The sequence below is a fragment of the Miscanthus floridulus genome, chromosome 8 (genome assembly GCF_019320115.1).
Source record: "Miscanthus floridulus cultivar M001 chromosome 8, ASM1932011v1, whole genome shotgun sequence".
Lineage (NCBI taxonomy): Eukaryota > Viridiplantae > Streptophyta > Magnoliopsida > Poales > Poaceae > Miscanthus > Miscanthus floridulus.
Window position 1 is genome coordinate 6,624,752 of NC_089587.1, and position 13,307 is coordinate 6,638,058.

The following is a 13,307-nucleotide window of genomic DNA, read 5'->3' on the forward strand; positions in this document are numbered from 1 at the left end:
TGAATGCGATCGTTGAGGAAGTAAAACGGTCATAATAACGATACCCCTAATGTAAAGAAATAGCTAAATTCCTGGACCTTTTATAGTTCCGATGGGAAGATAGCATAGTCGGCTAGTATTCATACTGGACGAGTTCAGAGTTATCAAGACGGTGCTAAACGCGCCGTATGAGTTTTTTGATAGATTAAACCCAAAATAAGAAATTTGAAGATACACCATCTTTACAGAAGATGGAGTAATCTGGGGGAGCATGGTATGTAGATACCTAAAGCTTGAATAGAAGTGGGATTACATATCCACTATAGTGTTTTTAGAGCAACAAATTGCTTTATACATGCTGATGTTGTATGACATATACAACACCAGATGTTAGCTCTTAAAGAGGATGAATAAGTAAACAAGGATCTTGTGATACAGGAGGCTATAGAACAATTGCCTTTTGGAAATGAAGAGTAACAATAGCCCCATATGAAAGAAGTGCCACGAGGCCCTAGAAGGTCTCAAAGAATAAGAAAATCAAATATTTATGGTGACTAAGAAGTAAAAGTTGAGAAAGAAATTCAAATAGAGAGTGATTCCACCTCATTTGAAGAAGCCATGATAGGCGTTCACTCGTCTAAATGGCAAGAAGCAAAGGAACATAAAATGAAATCGATAAATACCAACGATGTTTGGGACTTAGAAGAAATTCCTAATGGAGCCAAAACAGTAGGCTATAATGGGTCTACAAGACAAAGGTGACTCCAAAGGGAATATAGAAAGATATCGAAAGGAATATGGAAAGCTATAAAGCGCCACTTGTGGTGAAATGATTTACATAAAGAGAAGGAATAGATTATAATGAACATGCAAGGATTCTTTAAGAATCATAATGGTATTAGTGGCACATTACGATTTACAGTTACATCAGAAGGATGTAAAGACACATTCCTCAACGGGGATTTGTATGGAAAAGTTTACATGACATAACTCAAAAGGTTTTGTCATAGAAGGAAAAGAACGTAAAGGGATGTTGTCTAAAGAAATCCATTTATGGATTAAAGCAAGTTTTAAGACAGTGGTTCTTGAAGTTTGACAGTACAATAAGAAAGTTTGGGTTTTAAAGAGAATGTAGAGGACAATTGCATTTATGCAAAGTTTAAACATGGAAAATTTATTTTCCTAATCCTGCATGTGGGTAGCACCTTAATCGCTAGTAGTGGTGTTAATCTACTGTTGGAGAAGAAGCAGTTCTTGTCCTCAAGCTTCAATGAGAATGGTCTTGGTAAAGCATCATTCGTTACAGGAATTGGAACTTACCAAGATAAAAGGAAAAGGGGTATTAGAACCATCTCAAGTGTATACTTAGAGAAGATTCTAAAGAAATAAAGTATATATGTGAATAAACCTACGCCTGTTCCTATAGTCAAGGGTAATAGTTTTCGGAACTTTCAGTGTTCCAAGAATAAATGTGAGATCGATCAAATGGACGTCCTATATGCTTCAGCTGTTGGAAGCTTACTGAATGCTTATAAGCAAGAACTTACCCTGACACAGTTTATGTATCCGGGATGTTTTTGGCAGAAGTCCAGTCCAGAAATAGATCACTGGAATGGAGTTGAGAATGTTTTGCAATTGTGCAAAGATTTATAGGCCTCATGGTAAGTAAGAAAGAATAAGTACTCTCAAATAGTTGTGGGTACAAATGTTAAATTTTGGCGAGATGTTTAGTGAAACCCACATAGTAGCTAACACTCGTAGTTGGAGTTTTATTGTGGAAAAGCTCTAAAGAAACAGTTGTGGTGTCATCAAAGATGCATGCACATGGTATAGCTTGTTATGAGGCTTAAGGACAGGCGAAGTGGTTAAAAGTACTTACACCCGAATTGATAATGGTATTCAACAGCAATAACCATTTAAGTAGCTCGCTCCTATAACAACGGTCAAGTGTGCTGCCAAACACATTGACGTTAAAGTTATACGTTGTGAAGGAGAAAGTCCGGAATCATACTAAAAGTATTGAACATAAAAGTAACAAGCAAGTGCTTGCGGATCCGCGTACAAAAGGCTTACCACCCAGTATGTTTAGAGAACACACAGTCGACATGGGTTTATGGTATAGCCTATGATTTCCAGACAATAAAGGGCCCAAAAGATGAAGAATCTGTTTCAGAACAGAGACGTGTATTGTAGCTGTTAAGTCTATCGGCGATTGACCGTGACGATGAAGCATGCTCTATGCACTAATCCGTGATGGAACAAATAAAAGTGAAAGGGATTGAAGTCAAAGTTTAAAGTTAAAGTATGAGTTGAGATCAAGGGGGAGAATGTTAGAATTGATCTCATCCGTCTTGACCCAACGGTCAAGACGGACCCCTTGACCGCGTCCTGATCGGGGACGTCCAGCCAACTGCTGACTGGTGGGCCCCCGTCGCACAGTGCCTATAAAGAGGAGGTGGGGCAAACGGCTCAGGGTACGAGGTTCACCGCCGCCACAGCCCCACTGTCCTAACCCTAACCCGATCCAGAGGGTGGCACTGCCAGCGGCGGGAAGTACCACCGGACTGCCGAAGCTCCACCCGCCGGGACTCCGCCACCTCTACACCGCCACTGACACCGACGCCATGGACTCCTCGAGCTCGTCCACCAAGCCCGACGGTCTGTACCTCTCCCTTTCTCCTCTCTCACTCTCTCTGGATCCATGTGTACTAGAACGGTTTCATACCGAATGGAAGTCAAAATACCCACTGACCTACTCCTAGTCGACCCAAAAATACAACAGACAGGTCACTGATCTCGCCCACGTGCTTTGTTCCTCTCTTCAATTAAACCGCGTCCTAGTTATTTTCTAGTTTCTGATGGTACGCGCGTCATTTTTCCTGGTTTGGTGCCATTTCCACAAGTGGAATTTCCTGCATGCAAGTTTCCGTCTCACTACGTGATGAGGATTTGCGCTAGATTTTGCTGCTCTTCGTATACTGGACGCACGGGGAAAAAAAGTTTGCGTGTTCATGATTTGGACCGATCTCTATCTGTTCGTCTTGTTTTAATCCGTGCCTTATTTCCTCGAACGAACTCTGGATGTCCCCTCTGTGGAACTGCTGTTTTCTTCATGTATTAATGAAGATTGAATTTGTTTGTAAGGGTTCATTACTCCTGATTGAGTGGTTTCAATTCTTTTGGTGCAATGCAGATAGCAATTTGTGCTGTCTTTTCTTCATTTAACAGAATTTGAGTTTACTCTTGGGTTTCGAAATGTACTTGGAGCCCCCTTTCAAATTACAGGGCTAGACTTACAAATTAAGCATTGGATTTTTTATGGCATGTCTATATTGCTCATTGTAATTGTAATCTAATTCTGGTTCTCAACTATAAATCCCAGGCCTGGTAACGTTTTTGGCAAATGCATAAGCAACATCAGTGCAACGGTGGAGATGCCACCGCACGATGTGATCCAGACACCGAAGGCAGACACGTCACTTTTACCGTGTCAGTCTCAAACCTGCCTGGTGCCTTCGACTATACCAGTGTAAGCACAACTTGTTGACTGTATTGCACGTTTTGGTCAGTTTCCGTGTGTGAGGCATGCCTTGTTTTGCTTCTGTAGCTGAAGACATTGTTTACGGAGGTCGGTCCGGTGCTAGACTGCTTTATGGTCAATGGTGAAGGTGAGAGGGCTGATAAATTCACTGGTTGTTTGGATGGTGGTGATTTCATGCTGTCTAAAGTTGCTGAGGTGTTGCTTATATGGTTTTGATCGCTTAACTGCAGGGTCTGATATGACAGGCAGAGGGTTCGTGCAATTGTAAGATCTCTGCAATTTTTGAGATGCTATTTTTATGGTGCATTAGTGCATAACGTCAGGACACGTTTGTTCATATCACAAATTCCATTTGTTCACGCACATGCACATTATGTGGCTGCTACAAGTATTTAATTATTGTCAAGTTCTTGAACTTCCACCATATATTTTTTCAATTCTGGACCAAATCTATCTATACACATAAACACGCAATCGAGCTCTGATATTTGTACCATTGCTAATGTAATGACTGCTCATAGATAAGTGCTTTTCTATTGATAATCGGCATATAGCTTCACTTGACACTGTTAACCATTGTGTTTGTCTTCATAACAGTACAACGACCCAAGATGCTGAGAAGGCAATAGAACAGAAGAATGGATTTCCTCTTTCAGGCAAGAACATTGTGGTTGAACTAGCAAATGTTCAGGCAGTCATATTTGGTGGGCTTCAGAACAGTGATGTAGCCAGGGAGGTTATCCGACAGGCCAGAAAGATTGGCTCTGTTCTATCTGTGTACTATCCACTGTCCGAAGACAAAATGGAACTATATGGTATGTCGTGCTTTGCATTTCATTAAATTGTAGCTTATATTTCAATAACTTAATTGTCCTGACAGGCTTGTGAGTTGTCTAAATCACTCGCCACTTAGTTTGTTGTTCACTTGAATGGCAATATTTTTTTTTGTTCTATTTTCTTACGCTTGTAGTTGATAGTGGGTAAATTTATTTCATTTGTACTATTCGTCACAACGGACAATAATAGAACAAGGATTCACTAACCCATGAAGAATAATTTTGTTTCTGTAGAATTACAATGCATGTTTCAGTCTTCGCCTGCTTGCTTAATGTTTGCTTCACCAAGAACTTGCAGTTCTTCTCACTCACTGCAACTAGCATATCTTTCTCTAAACAGCTCTAACTATAGAATATGACTGCTTTCCCCACAGGTCTTACACAAGATGGTTGCAAATCGTATGCAGCATCTGTTCTCTTTGCAGATGTCAAATCAGCTAAGAGTGCTGTTTCCGGCTTACACCATAAGGAGGTCGAGGGAGTCACTATCTGGGCTCGTCCCCTTGGTGCAGAGGTAATCTATCTGCTATGTCTTTCCATTACGTATACGCTCTTTTTAAAACTGCTAGCGTGATAATGAAAAACAGGTCTAATTTTAAACTGCTGTCTTTCCATACAGTCATACATTAAAGATCTCCTGAATCTAGTTCCAAATAAATTGTTGAGTCATTTAAGTACTTGATATTTCTCTGCAGAATGTTACCGGTTCAAGAGCTAAGGGAGTTAGTCACTGGCTCACTGTTTTATGTTGCTCTGTAGAACATAGGAGGCTCCATATCTAGAGTTAGTCATGAAGTCAATACTGTGCTTCCATTTTATGAAATACTCCATTTCTTTTCTTTGCAAAGAAAAAATAAAATAACAATCCTCAAGTATGTCTGAATACGAAATTCCTGTGCTACATTTTTAAGCAATTGACAAACCTCCCATAGTACACTAGAGCATGTAAATCAAACCATGCATTTATTCAGTACACGAGTTGTATGGTACTATGCCCTGTTATTGACAGCATCGTGTTGAATATTTTGCAGGAAATTGTGAAAGGTAATGCTGGAGAAGACTCATGTTTGATCATCGATATTGTAAAATTGTGCTATTCTTTTGAAGTCTTCTATTACTAGGTAAATGTTACTAAACATGTCATTGCTCTATGCTTTAGGCTATGGTGATCCTTTTAGATCCACTAAAAGCAAGCAGAAGCTCGAATCTGATAAAGGCGAACAGCTGGTAAGTACCATTTATATACTCTCTAAGACTGTCATCACTAGAAATCAGTTACTCCTTGTGGAACAGCTGGTCATATTTTCATGGTTCATTCAAATACTGTTAAACTATGCAGGCCATTGAAACAAAGGAAAAGGTTGGGCTCATTGACAAGCGAGTGAAGATGTTACTGTCTACATCTACTGAAGAGTCTGATCCATTCTATGGCGGGCCTCAAATATTTGTAAGAGATGAGCACAATATAATTCTTTTCATATATCCTCTAACATTCTTAACATATACTAATTTTCTTTCAGAACACTGTAACATGGTCTCTTGATGGTCCTTCTCGGAAAGTGAAGAGTGGACACCTTTATGCAACTGGCCACCAAAGGCTATGGTACTTCATCAGGGGGCAGCTCCTAGACGTAAGCTCTGTATTGGGTCCAGACATGGTGATCTTTACTACTGCCATGTTCGGAACCTTCTACTTGACCATTACCTTTGAAGATCATTCTGTAACTTTGCCAATTGATGGAAGGGAAGGGTGGAACTATGGGGTTGAGAACGAGCATGGATGTTTTGAGTATTATCATCAAGCCCATGATTGTCCATACTTAGCAAATGGAAGAAACTGGTCCATGCTTAGAGGCTGCCTCTCAGACTACAGTGAAGAAGGGTTGTGTCCCACTGGTAACCATGAAGATGTCGAGATGGGAATCCCTGCAGCCAGAAGAGCATGCAAAACTCTCTCAACCTACAAGGGCGAGCTGCCTGTTCCACCTGAAGTCCGGAAGGCTTGTGCCACTCTCATCACCTATGGCATTGAAGCCGTGAAATCTAATGAAGTCCTTGATTGGACCTGTGGTACTTTAGAAGACGAAGAAGAAGAGTTGACTTTGAATATGCTGCATCCTTACGCATCTCCCAGAATTAAGAGGTGGAAATTATTGGGGATGTCCAAACTTCACTACCTCGTGAGAAGGCTTAACCGTGAAGAAGATATCTTCCCAATAATTCCAGCAGTAACAGGAATCCAAACAACCGAAGGTGTTTTGGATTCAGTCTGCGTACTCCCATATAACCTATTGTTTGATCGAAGGACATCTAAGGCTAGAGACTGGTCGTCATTCCCACCTGATGAAAACGCTGACATGGCAGGGGGAAGACCACACTTTCTCAGTGCATCGTTCGCGCGCCCATGGCCAACGTATCCTAAGGTGAGTGTGGTACAAGAATTAATTGATTTGTGTCATTTTCTATTTTCAGTGTGTTCCATATGATAGAAGCCTAACAGGCTGAGATGTTATACATAAAAAGCTGTGTTACAAGAGGGTTACATATATAGCCTAGGATACAGAGGTGCCCAAGGGGCCAGACCCGAAGGGGCCAGTTTAGACTAGAGTGATAGATTACAGAGGAGCCCAAAGGGCCAAGCCAGCCTGGAGGAGGTGGCGCATTCATATGTAGAGTAGAAGCATTCACATAGAAACTAGATATTCTAACACCCCCTGCAGTCGGAACGTCGCTAGAACGAACGTTAAGACTGGAGCAAAACTCTAGGAAAACAGAGGAAGGGAGCCCCTTGGTGAAGACATCGGCGAATTGCGACGTGGTGGGAACGTGGAGCACACGGACAGCCCCAATGGCGACCCGTTCCCGGACGAAGTGGAGGTCGATTTCCACGTGCTTGGTTCACTGATGTTGGACAGGGTTGGTGGAGAGGTAGACGGCGCTGACGTTGTCGCAGTAGACGAGGCAGGCGAACTGTAGCGGCTGATGTAGCTCCTGCAGTAGTTGCCGCAGCCAGGAGGCCTCGGCGACACCGTTGGCGACAGCCCGATACTCGGCCTCGGCGCTGGACCGAGAAACGGTGTGCTGTCGCTTAGAAGACCAGGAGACGAGGTTGCCTCCAAGGAAGACAGCGTAGCCGGAGGTGGAGCGGCGAGTGTCTGGGCAGCCGGCCCAGTCGGCGTCCGTGTACACAATAAGTTGAGTAGGGGATGATCGAGAAATGACCAAGCCATAATCCAGAGTGCCCTGAAGGTATCGAAGGATTTGTTTGGCAGCAGCAAGGTGACTCTCCCTAGGATCATGCATGTGAAGACATATCTGCTGGACTGCGTAGGCAATGTCGGGCCTGGTGAAAGTGAGGTATTGTAAAGCACCCGCAAGGCTGCGATAATTTGTAGGATCAGCAACAACAGGACCACCATCAGCAGAGGCTTTGGCGCAGGTGTCAACAGGGGTAGAGCAAGGTTTGCAATCAGTCATGCCATGACGAGCCAAGATATCCAGAGCATACTGCCGTTGGGAGAGAAAAATAGCAGCACCTCGTCGTTGAACTGACATGCCAAGGAAGTGATGAAGAGGACCAAGATCTTTCATGGCGAATTCCTTCTTCAAAGCATCAATAACACGGCTGAGAAGCTGCTGGGAAGATGCAGTGAGTATGATGTCATCAACATAAAGAAGAAGGTAGACTGTGTCAGCACCCCGGCGGTAGATGAACAGGGAGGTGTCCGAGCGAGCTTCAGAGAATCCCAAAGTGACCAAATAAGCAGCAAACCAACTGTACCAAGCGCGTGGTGCCTGTTTCAGACCATACAGGGACTTGTTCAGCTTGCAGACATGATTGGGAAGAGCTGAATTAGTGAAACCTGTGGGCTACGAACAGTAGACGGTCTCTGAAAGAACCCCATGAAGAAAAGCGTTCTTCACATCAAGTTGATGTATAGGCCAATCCTGAGAGTGGGCCAAAGTGATAACCGTGCGGACAGTTGCAGGTTTGACAACGGGGCTGAAGGTTTCATCATAGTCAACACCTGGTCGTTGTGTAAAGCCTCGAAGAACCCAGCGAGCCTTGTATCTGTCCAGGGAACCATCAGCTTGAAATTTGTGTTTGAAGATCCATTTTCCAGTGACCACGTTTGCCTTGGCAGGGCGAGGAACGAGGTCCCAAGTGTGGTTCTCAATAAGAGCTGCATGTTCTTCTTCCATGGTGCGACGCCAGTGAGGATCAGTGAGGGCATCACGACAAGACCGAGGAATTGGTGACAGCGCCTCAGTGTGAAGATGAAGGCGCGGTTGGTGATATCTAGACTTCCCACGGGTCATCATGCCATGAGAGTTGGCGACCGGTGGGATGGGAACAACACCGACAGGAGGAGCAGACTTCACGTAGCGAGGTGGTGAAGGGACGATGCTCGAGCGCCGGGAGGGAGCATCAATGGGAGACGTCGGTGAAGGTGCTGGAGCAGGAGCGCCCCGGGAGTAGACTTGGGTGACAGGCAGTTTGTTGAACGCCGTCGGTGGTGCCCGGGTCATGGTGGGCGCCATGGGCACCATGGGTGCCGGAGGCACCACGGGTGCTGAAGGCACCATGGGCGCCGGACGAGCAGCAGTCATCATCGGCGATGGAGAGGTAGCAGGTACCGAGGACGCCGGAGGTGGAGCCGAAAGTGCGGGGAAGCCTAGTGGAGACCTGGGTGCCCGCGGGAGATGACTAGGGCTGTGTGAGAGCACTGGCAGCAGTGGAGGCTCATCGGGCAGCTCAACCTGTAGGGGTGCAGTAGCCACGGGCAGGGAGCTAGCACGGCCTGAAGTAGTGGGTGTACCTGTAGAATGAATAGGAGCTGGTGGAGGCTCATTATTAGTTAGAAAATCAAGCTCGTCGGGTGGAGGAGATGATCGGTGATGGGAGAAAGGAAAATGGGATTCATCAAAGGTAACATGGCGAGAGATGATGACCCGGTTGGAGGTGAGATCAAGGCAGCGATAACCTTTGTGATCAGGGGAATAACCAAGAAAGACGCACAAAGTAGAGCGAGGAGCAAGCTTATGTGGGGCAGTGGCAGTGAGATTAGGATAGCAGGCACACCCAAAGACCCGAAGTTCGTGGTAGGAAGGGTGAGTGGCATGGAGGACGAAGTAGGGTGTGGATAGACCCAACGTCTTGGTGGGAAGATGGTTGATCAGATAGGTGGCAGTGGCAAGAGCGTCCACCCAATAGGAGGGAGGCATAGATGCTTGAAACAGTAAGGTGCGGATGACATTATTTGTGGTGCGAAGGATGCGCTCAGCCTTGCCGTTTTGCTACGAGGTGTATGGACAAGACATACACAGGGAAACGCCTTTGGCAAGAAAGAAAGCGCGAGAGGAAGAGTTGTCAAACTCACGGCCGTTATCGCATTGGATGGATTTTATGGGGCACCCAAACTGAGTGGAGACATAGGCGAAAAAATTAGAGAGAGTGGAAAAAGTGTCGGATTTGAGGCAAAGTGGGAAAGTCCATAGAAAATGCGAGTAGTCATCAAGTATAACTAAATAGTACTTGAAACCAGAAATGCTGAGTACAGGAGAGGTCCACAAATCACAATGAACTAAATCAAAAGGTTTGGATGCCCTGGACATCGAACTAGTGAAAGGTAGCCGAACATGTCGTCCAAGCTGACAAGCATGACATAAAGAGGTGTCGTCGGGCTTGCTGCAGATAATAGAGGAGGACTGAGCAAGGTGTTGGAAGGCATCCTTGTCGGGGTGACCAAGGCGACGGTGCCAATCGATCGTCGACGGGGTGGTGACAAGAGCGCAGGAGCCGGACGATGATGATGGCAGCTGTAGGGTGTAGAGAGGTCCCGAGCTATTGCAGCGAAGGAGGATGGTGCCCGTGCGTACGTCCTTTACAGAAATGCCAACAGGGTCAAATTCAACAGAAACATGGTTATCAGTGGTGAATTGACGAACAGAGATAAGATTTTTTATGATGTCAGGAGCAAGGAGAACATTGTTGAGGCGAAAGGGACCGGGAAGGGTGGAGTAACTGGTGCCAACCACAGGGAGAGTGGCACCGTTGCCAACAACAATGGAAGAGGGAAAGGTGGAGGAAGAGGATAAGGTAACCATACCAGGGTTGGATGCGATGTGGGAGGAAGCACCTGAATCGACAACCCAATCGCTGCTGCCCGGTGGCGTAAGGGTCACAGTGCTGAAAGCATTGGCGAGGGAGTGTGGATCCCAAGGTGCCCATGCAGGAGGGGGTGCCTGAACCGGTGCCTGGGAGTACAGACCAGGGCCCAGTGTGGAGTATGGTGGAGGAGCCGGAGCCATGGCAGCCATTAGAGCTTGCTGCTGGTGTGGAGGGAAGCCGGCGTGAGGCGGTGGAGCACGAGGACCGCCTAGGTTGGAGCCGGGCCACATATGAATGGACCCAGTCCATGGATTGAACACGGAGGGCCATGGCGAGCCTCCAGAGCCGCCTTGGCCACCTCCAGAGCCGCCTTGGCCACGCCCACCGCGGCGACGGCGCCCACGTCCGCTGCCAGAAGGGGCGCCCCTAGTAGAGGGAGATCCCTGAGGGGGGCGCGGTGGCACAGGAAGTGGAGGCGCAGGCAGCTTGCTGGTTGGTGTAGCGAGAAGCGCCGAGGGAGGAGCCATAGGCTGCTCCATGTTGAGCTCAGCAAGGCGTAGGTCTGCGCGAACGTCGCTGAAGGAAGGAAACGGCTTCTGGCGAGTGATCAGCTGTGCCATGAACTGAAACCGTTCGTTGAGGCCGCGCAGGACGTTCAGGACGAGCGTACGGTCACTGATGGGCTCGCCAAGATCAGCAAGGGCATCAGCCTTGGTCTTCATCTAGCGGCAGTAGTCGTCGATGGAGAGGGCGCCCTAAGGGAGGTTGCGAAATTCAGCATCAAGGAGTGCCCGGGATTCACGATTTCCCAGGAACTGATTCTCGACCCCGAGCTAAGCCGCCCGGGTAGTGGTGCCAGCGTGTTCGTGGACGATGTCCAGAAGGTCGGGGGAGATGGTGTTGAAAATCCAGGAGACGACCACGCAGTCCATGCGAGACCATGCCGGATCGTCGGGGCGGGCGTCATCGCTAAGGACATGGTCCCTCAGGGAGAACCGCTCGAGGGCGAGGAGGAAGTAGCCGCGCCACTTGGAGTAGTTCGATGACGACTGGAGTTCGAGGACGATGGGGATCAGGTGCTTGATGTTCTGGACAGCAGCCGCCTGGCTGTGGAGATGAGCAATGGCCGCGGCTTCAGAGTGGGCGTCATCGTCGCGAACATCGTCGTCCTTGAGCAGCTCCACGCGAAGACGATTGCGGAGGGCGGCAGCCTGCTGCTCCAGGGCGTCAGCCTGCGCGCGCTCTTGGTCAAGAGCAGCGGCGGCAGTGCGAACGCACTCCTGGGCGGCGGCGGCAGACTTCAGGAGGTCGGCCTCCTGTTGGAGCTGCTGGCTGCGCTCGGCGTTGGAGGAGCGGATGGAGATGGCTTGGGCCTCCAGCAGCTCGGCGGCGGAGGTAGCTTCATCACGAAGCTTGGCCACAGCAGCGGTGCCCGAGAGACCGGTGCTGGAGTCACCGGAGGTAGGGGTATCGACGGCCATGGGCGCAGTAACAGCGGGCGCAGCGGCCTGGGGGCGCGCGCGCGGCTGGGGGCGCGAGCACGGCGCCTAGGAAAGAGGGGCGGAAGCGGCACAGGACTCAAAAGTCTCGTGATACCATGATAGAAGCCTAACGGGCTGAGATGTTATACATAAAAAGCTGTGTTACAAGAGGGTTACATATATAGCCTAGGATACAGAGGTGCCCAAGGGGCCAGACCCGAAGGGGCCAGTTTAGACTAGAGTGATAGATTACAGAGGAGCCCAAAGGGCCAAGCCAGCCTGGAGGAGGTGGCGCATTCATATGTAGAGTAGAAGCATTCACATAGAAACTAGATATTCTAACACCATATTTAATATTTAACTAGTATTAGCCTAAATGAAAATATTACAAGAGGACATTGGCATCCCACCAATCATCATGTCATAGTTGCTTGTGTCAGAGAAGGAGCCTGTAGCTGCACAAGAGCAGGCTCCAAGAGTGTGCTGTCAGAATTTATAAGTTGTCCTGTTTGCCCAGCGCTGAATATTCTGTATAATCTGGTTGAAGTGTTCAAACAGATGAATTCAGTTAGATATAATAGTTTTGGTTATGTTTGTTCTATTTGGAACTTGTTTTGAATTGCTGCATACTAAGCTATTTAACTGTTATTTCTATTCTAAATACAGCTTGCAGTCCTTAGGTCTCCTGATACAATGATTAATGTTCCATCCATTCTTCCATTCGCCAAGGTCAAGAAGCAGAACTTTGGTTCAGGGGAACTTCCAAAAGCAAGGACCCTCTCTCCAGGTGCCGGTGGAGCGTTGAGGATACAGAAGCGGAATCTTTGTTCAGTGGATATTCCAAATGCAAGGACCTTCTCTTCAGGTGCTTGCGCAGCGTTGAGGATACTGAAGTCCTTTGTGAAGTGAACATTTTCCAGCCCGGCTATCACCTATCTGGTGAGTGTGTCAAATATTCAAACTTGTCTCGTTTTGCTTGATTCCCTGTATTTAATGTACCAGTGAGTTTCACTAGTAACCAAATTTGTCTTAAATGCTTTGCATCTACATTGCACTTATTGTTGCACAAAATCTCGGTGATAGGACCATGTAGGACATAGCTTTGAAATGAGATTCTTCAGTTTGGTCCTTTTTTTAGCAACATGCATGGTTGGACTGTGTCTCATTTGTTTTGTCGTTTTTAATCTGAAATTTGTGTAGGGCGAGAAGTTGTCAAGGCTCCACACCTGCTAATGAGTCCTTCCTGGTTCCTGTGAATACCTGAATACAGCCATGCCTTGCCAACGCGTCGAGCGTGATTTTCTTTCAGCAGGGAGTAGTATGAACTGTGACCGGTAGCCAAAAATACATTGAAGGAG

General features: G+C 47.0%; 1 protein-coding gene across 1 annotated transcript; it reads left to right on the forward strand.

The window, feature by feature from the left end:
* The first annotated feature begins 3,382 nt into the window (after nt 1–3,382).
* Nucleotides 3,383–13,307, forward strand: LOC136471008 (uncharacterized). Its single transcript, XM_066468736.1, has 11 exons — nt 3,383–3,508; nt 3,587–3,647; nt 3,751–3,784; nt 4,118–4,335; nt 4,731–4,870; nt 5,388–5,400; nt 5,516–5,583; nt 5,696–5,803; nt 5,877–6,779; nt 12,616–12,888; nt 13,150–13,307. The coding sequence occupies exons 1-10, from the start codon at nt 3,383–3,385 to the stop codon at nt 12,856–12,858; spliced, it is 1,914 nt and encodes a 637-aa protein (XP_066324833.1). The 3' UTR covers nt 12,859–12,888; nt 13,150–13,307.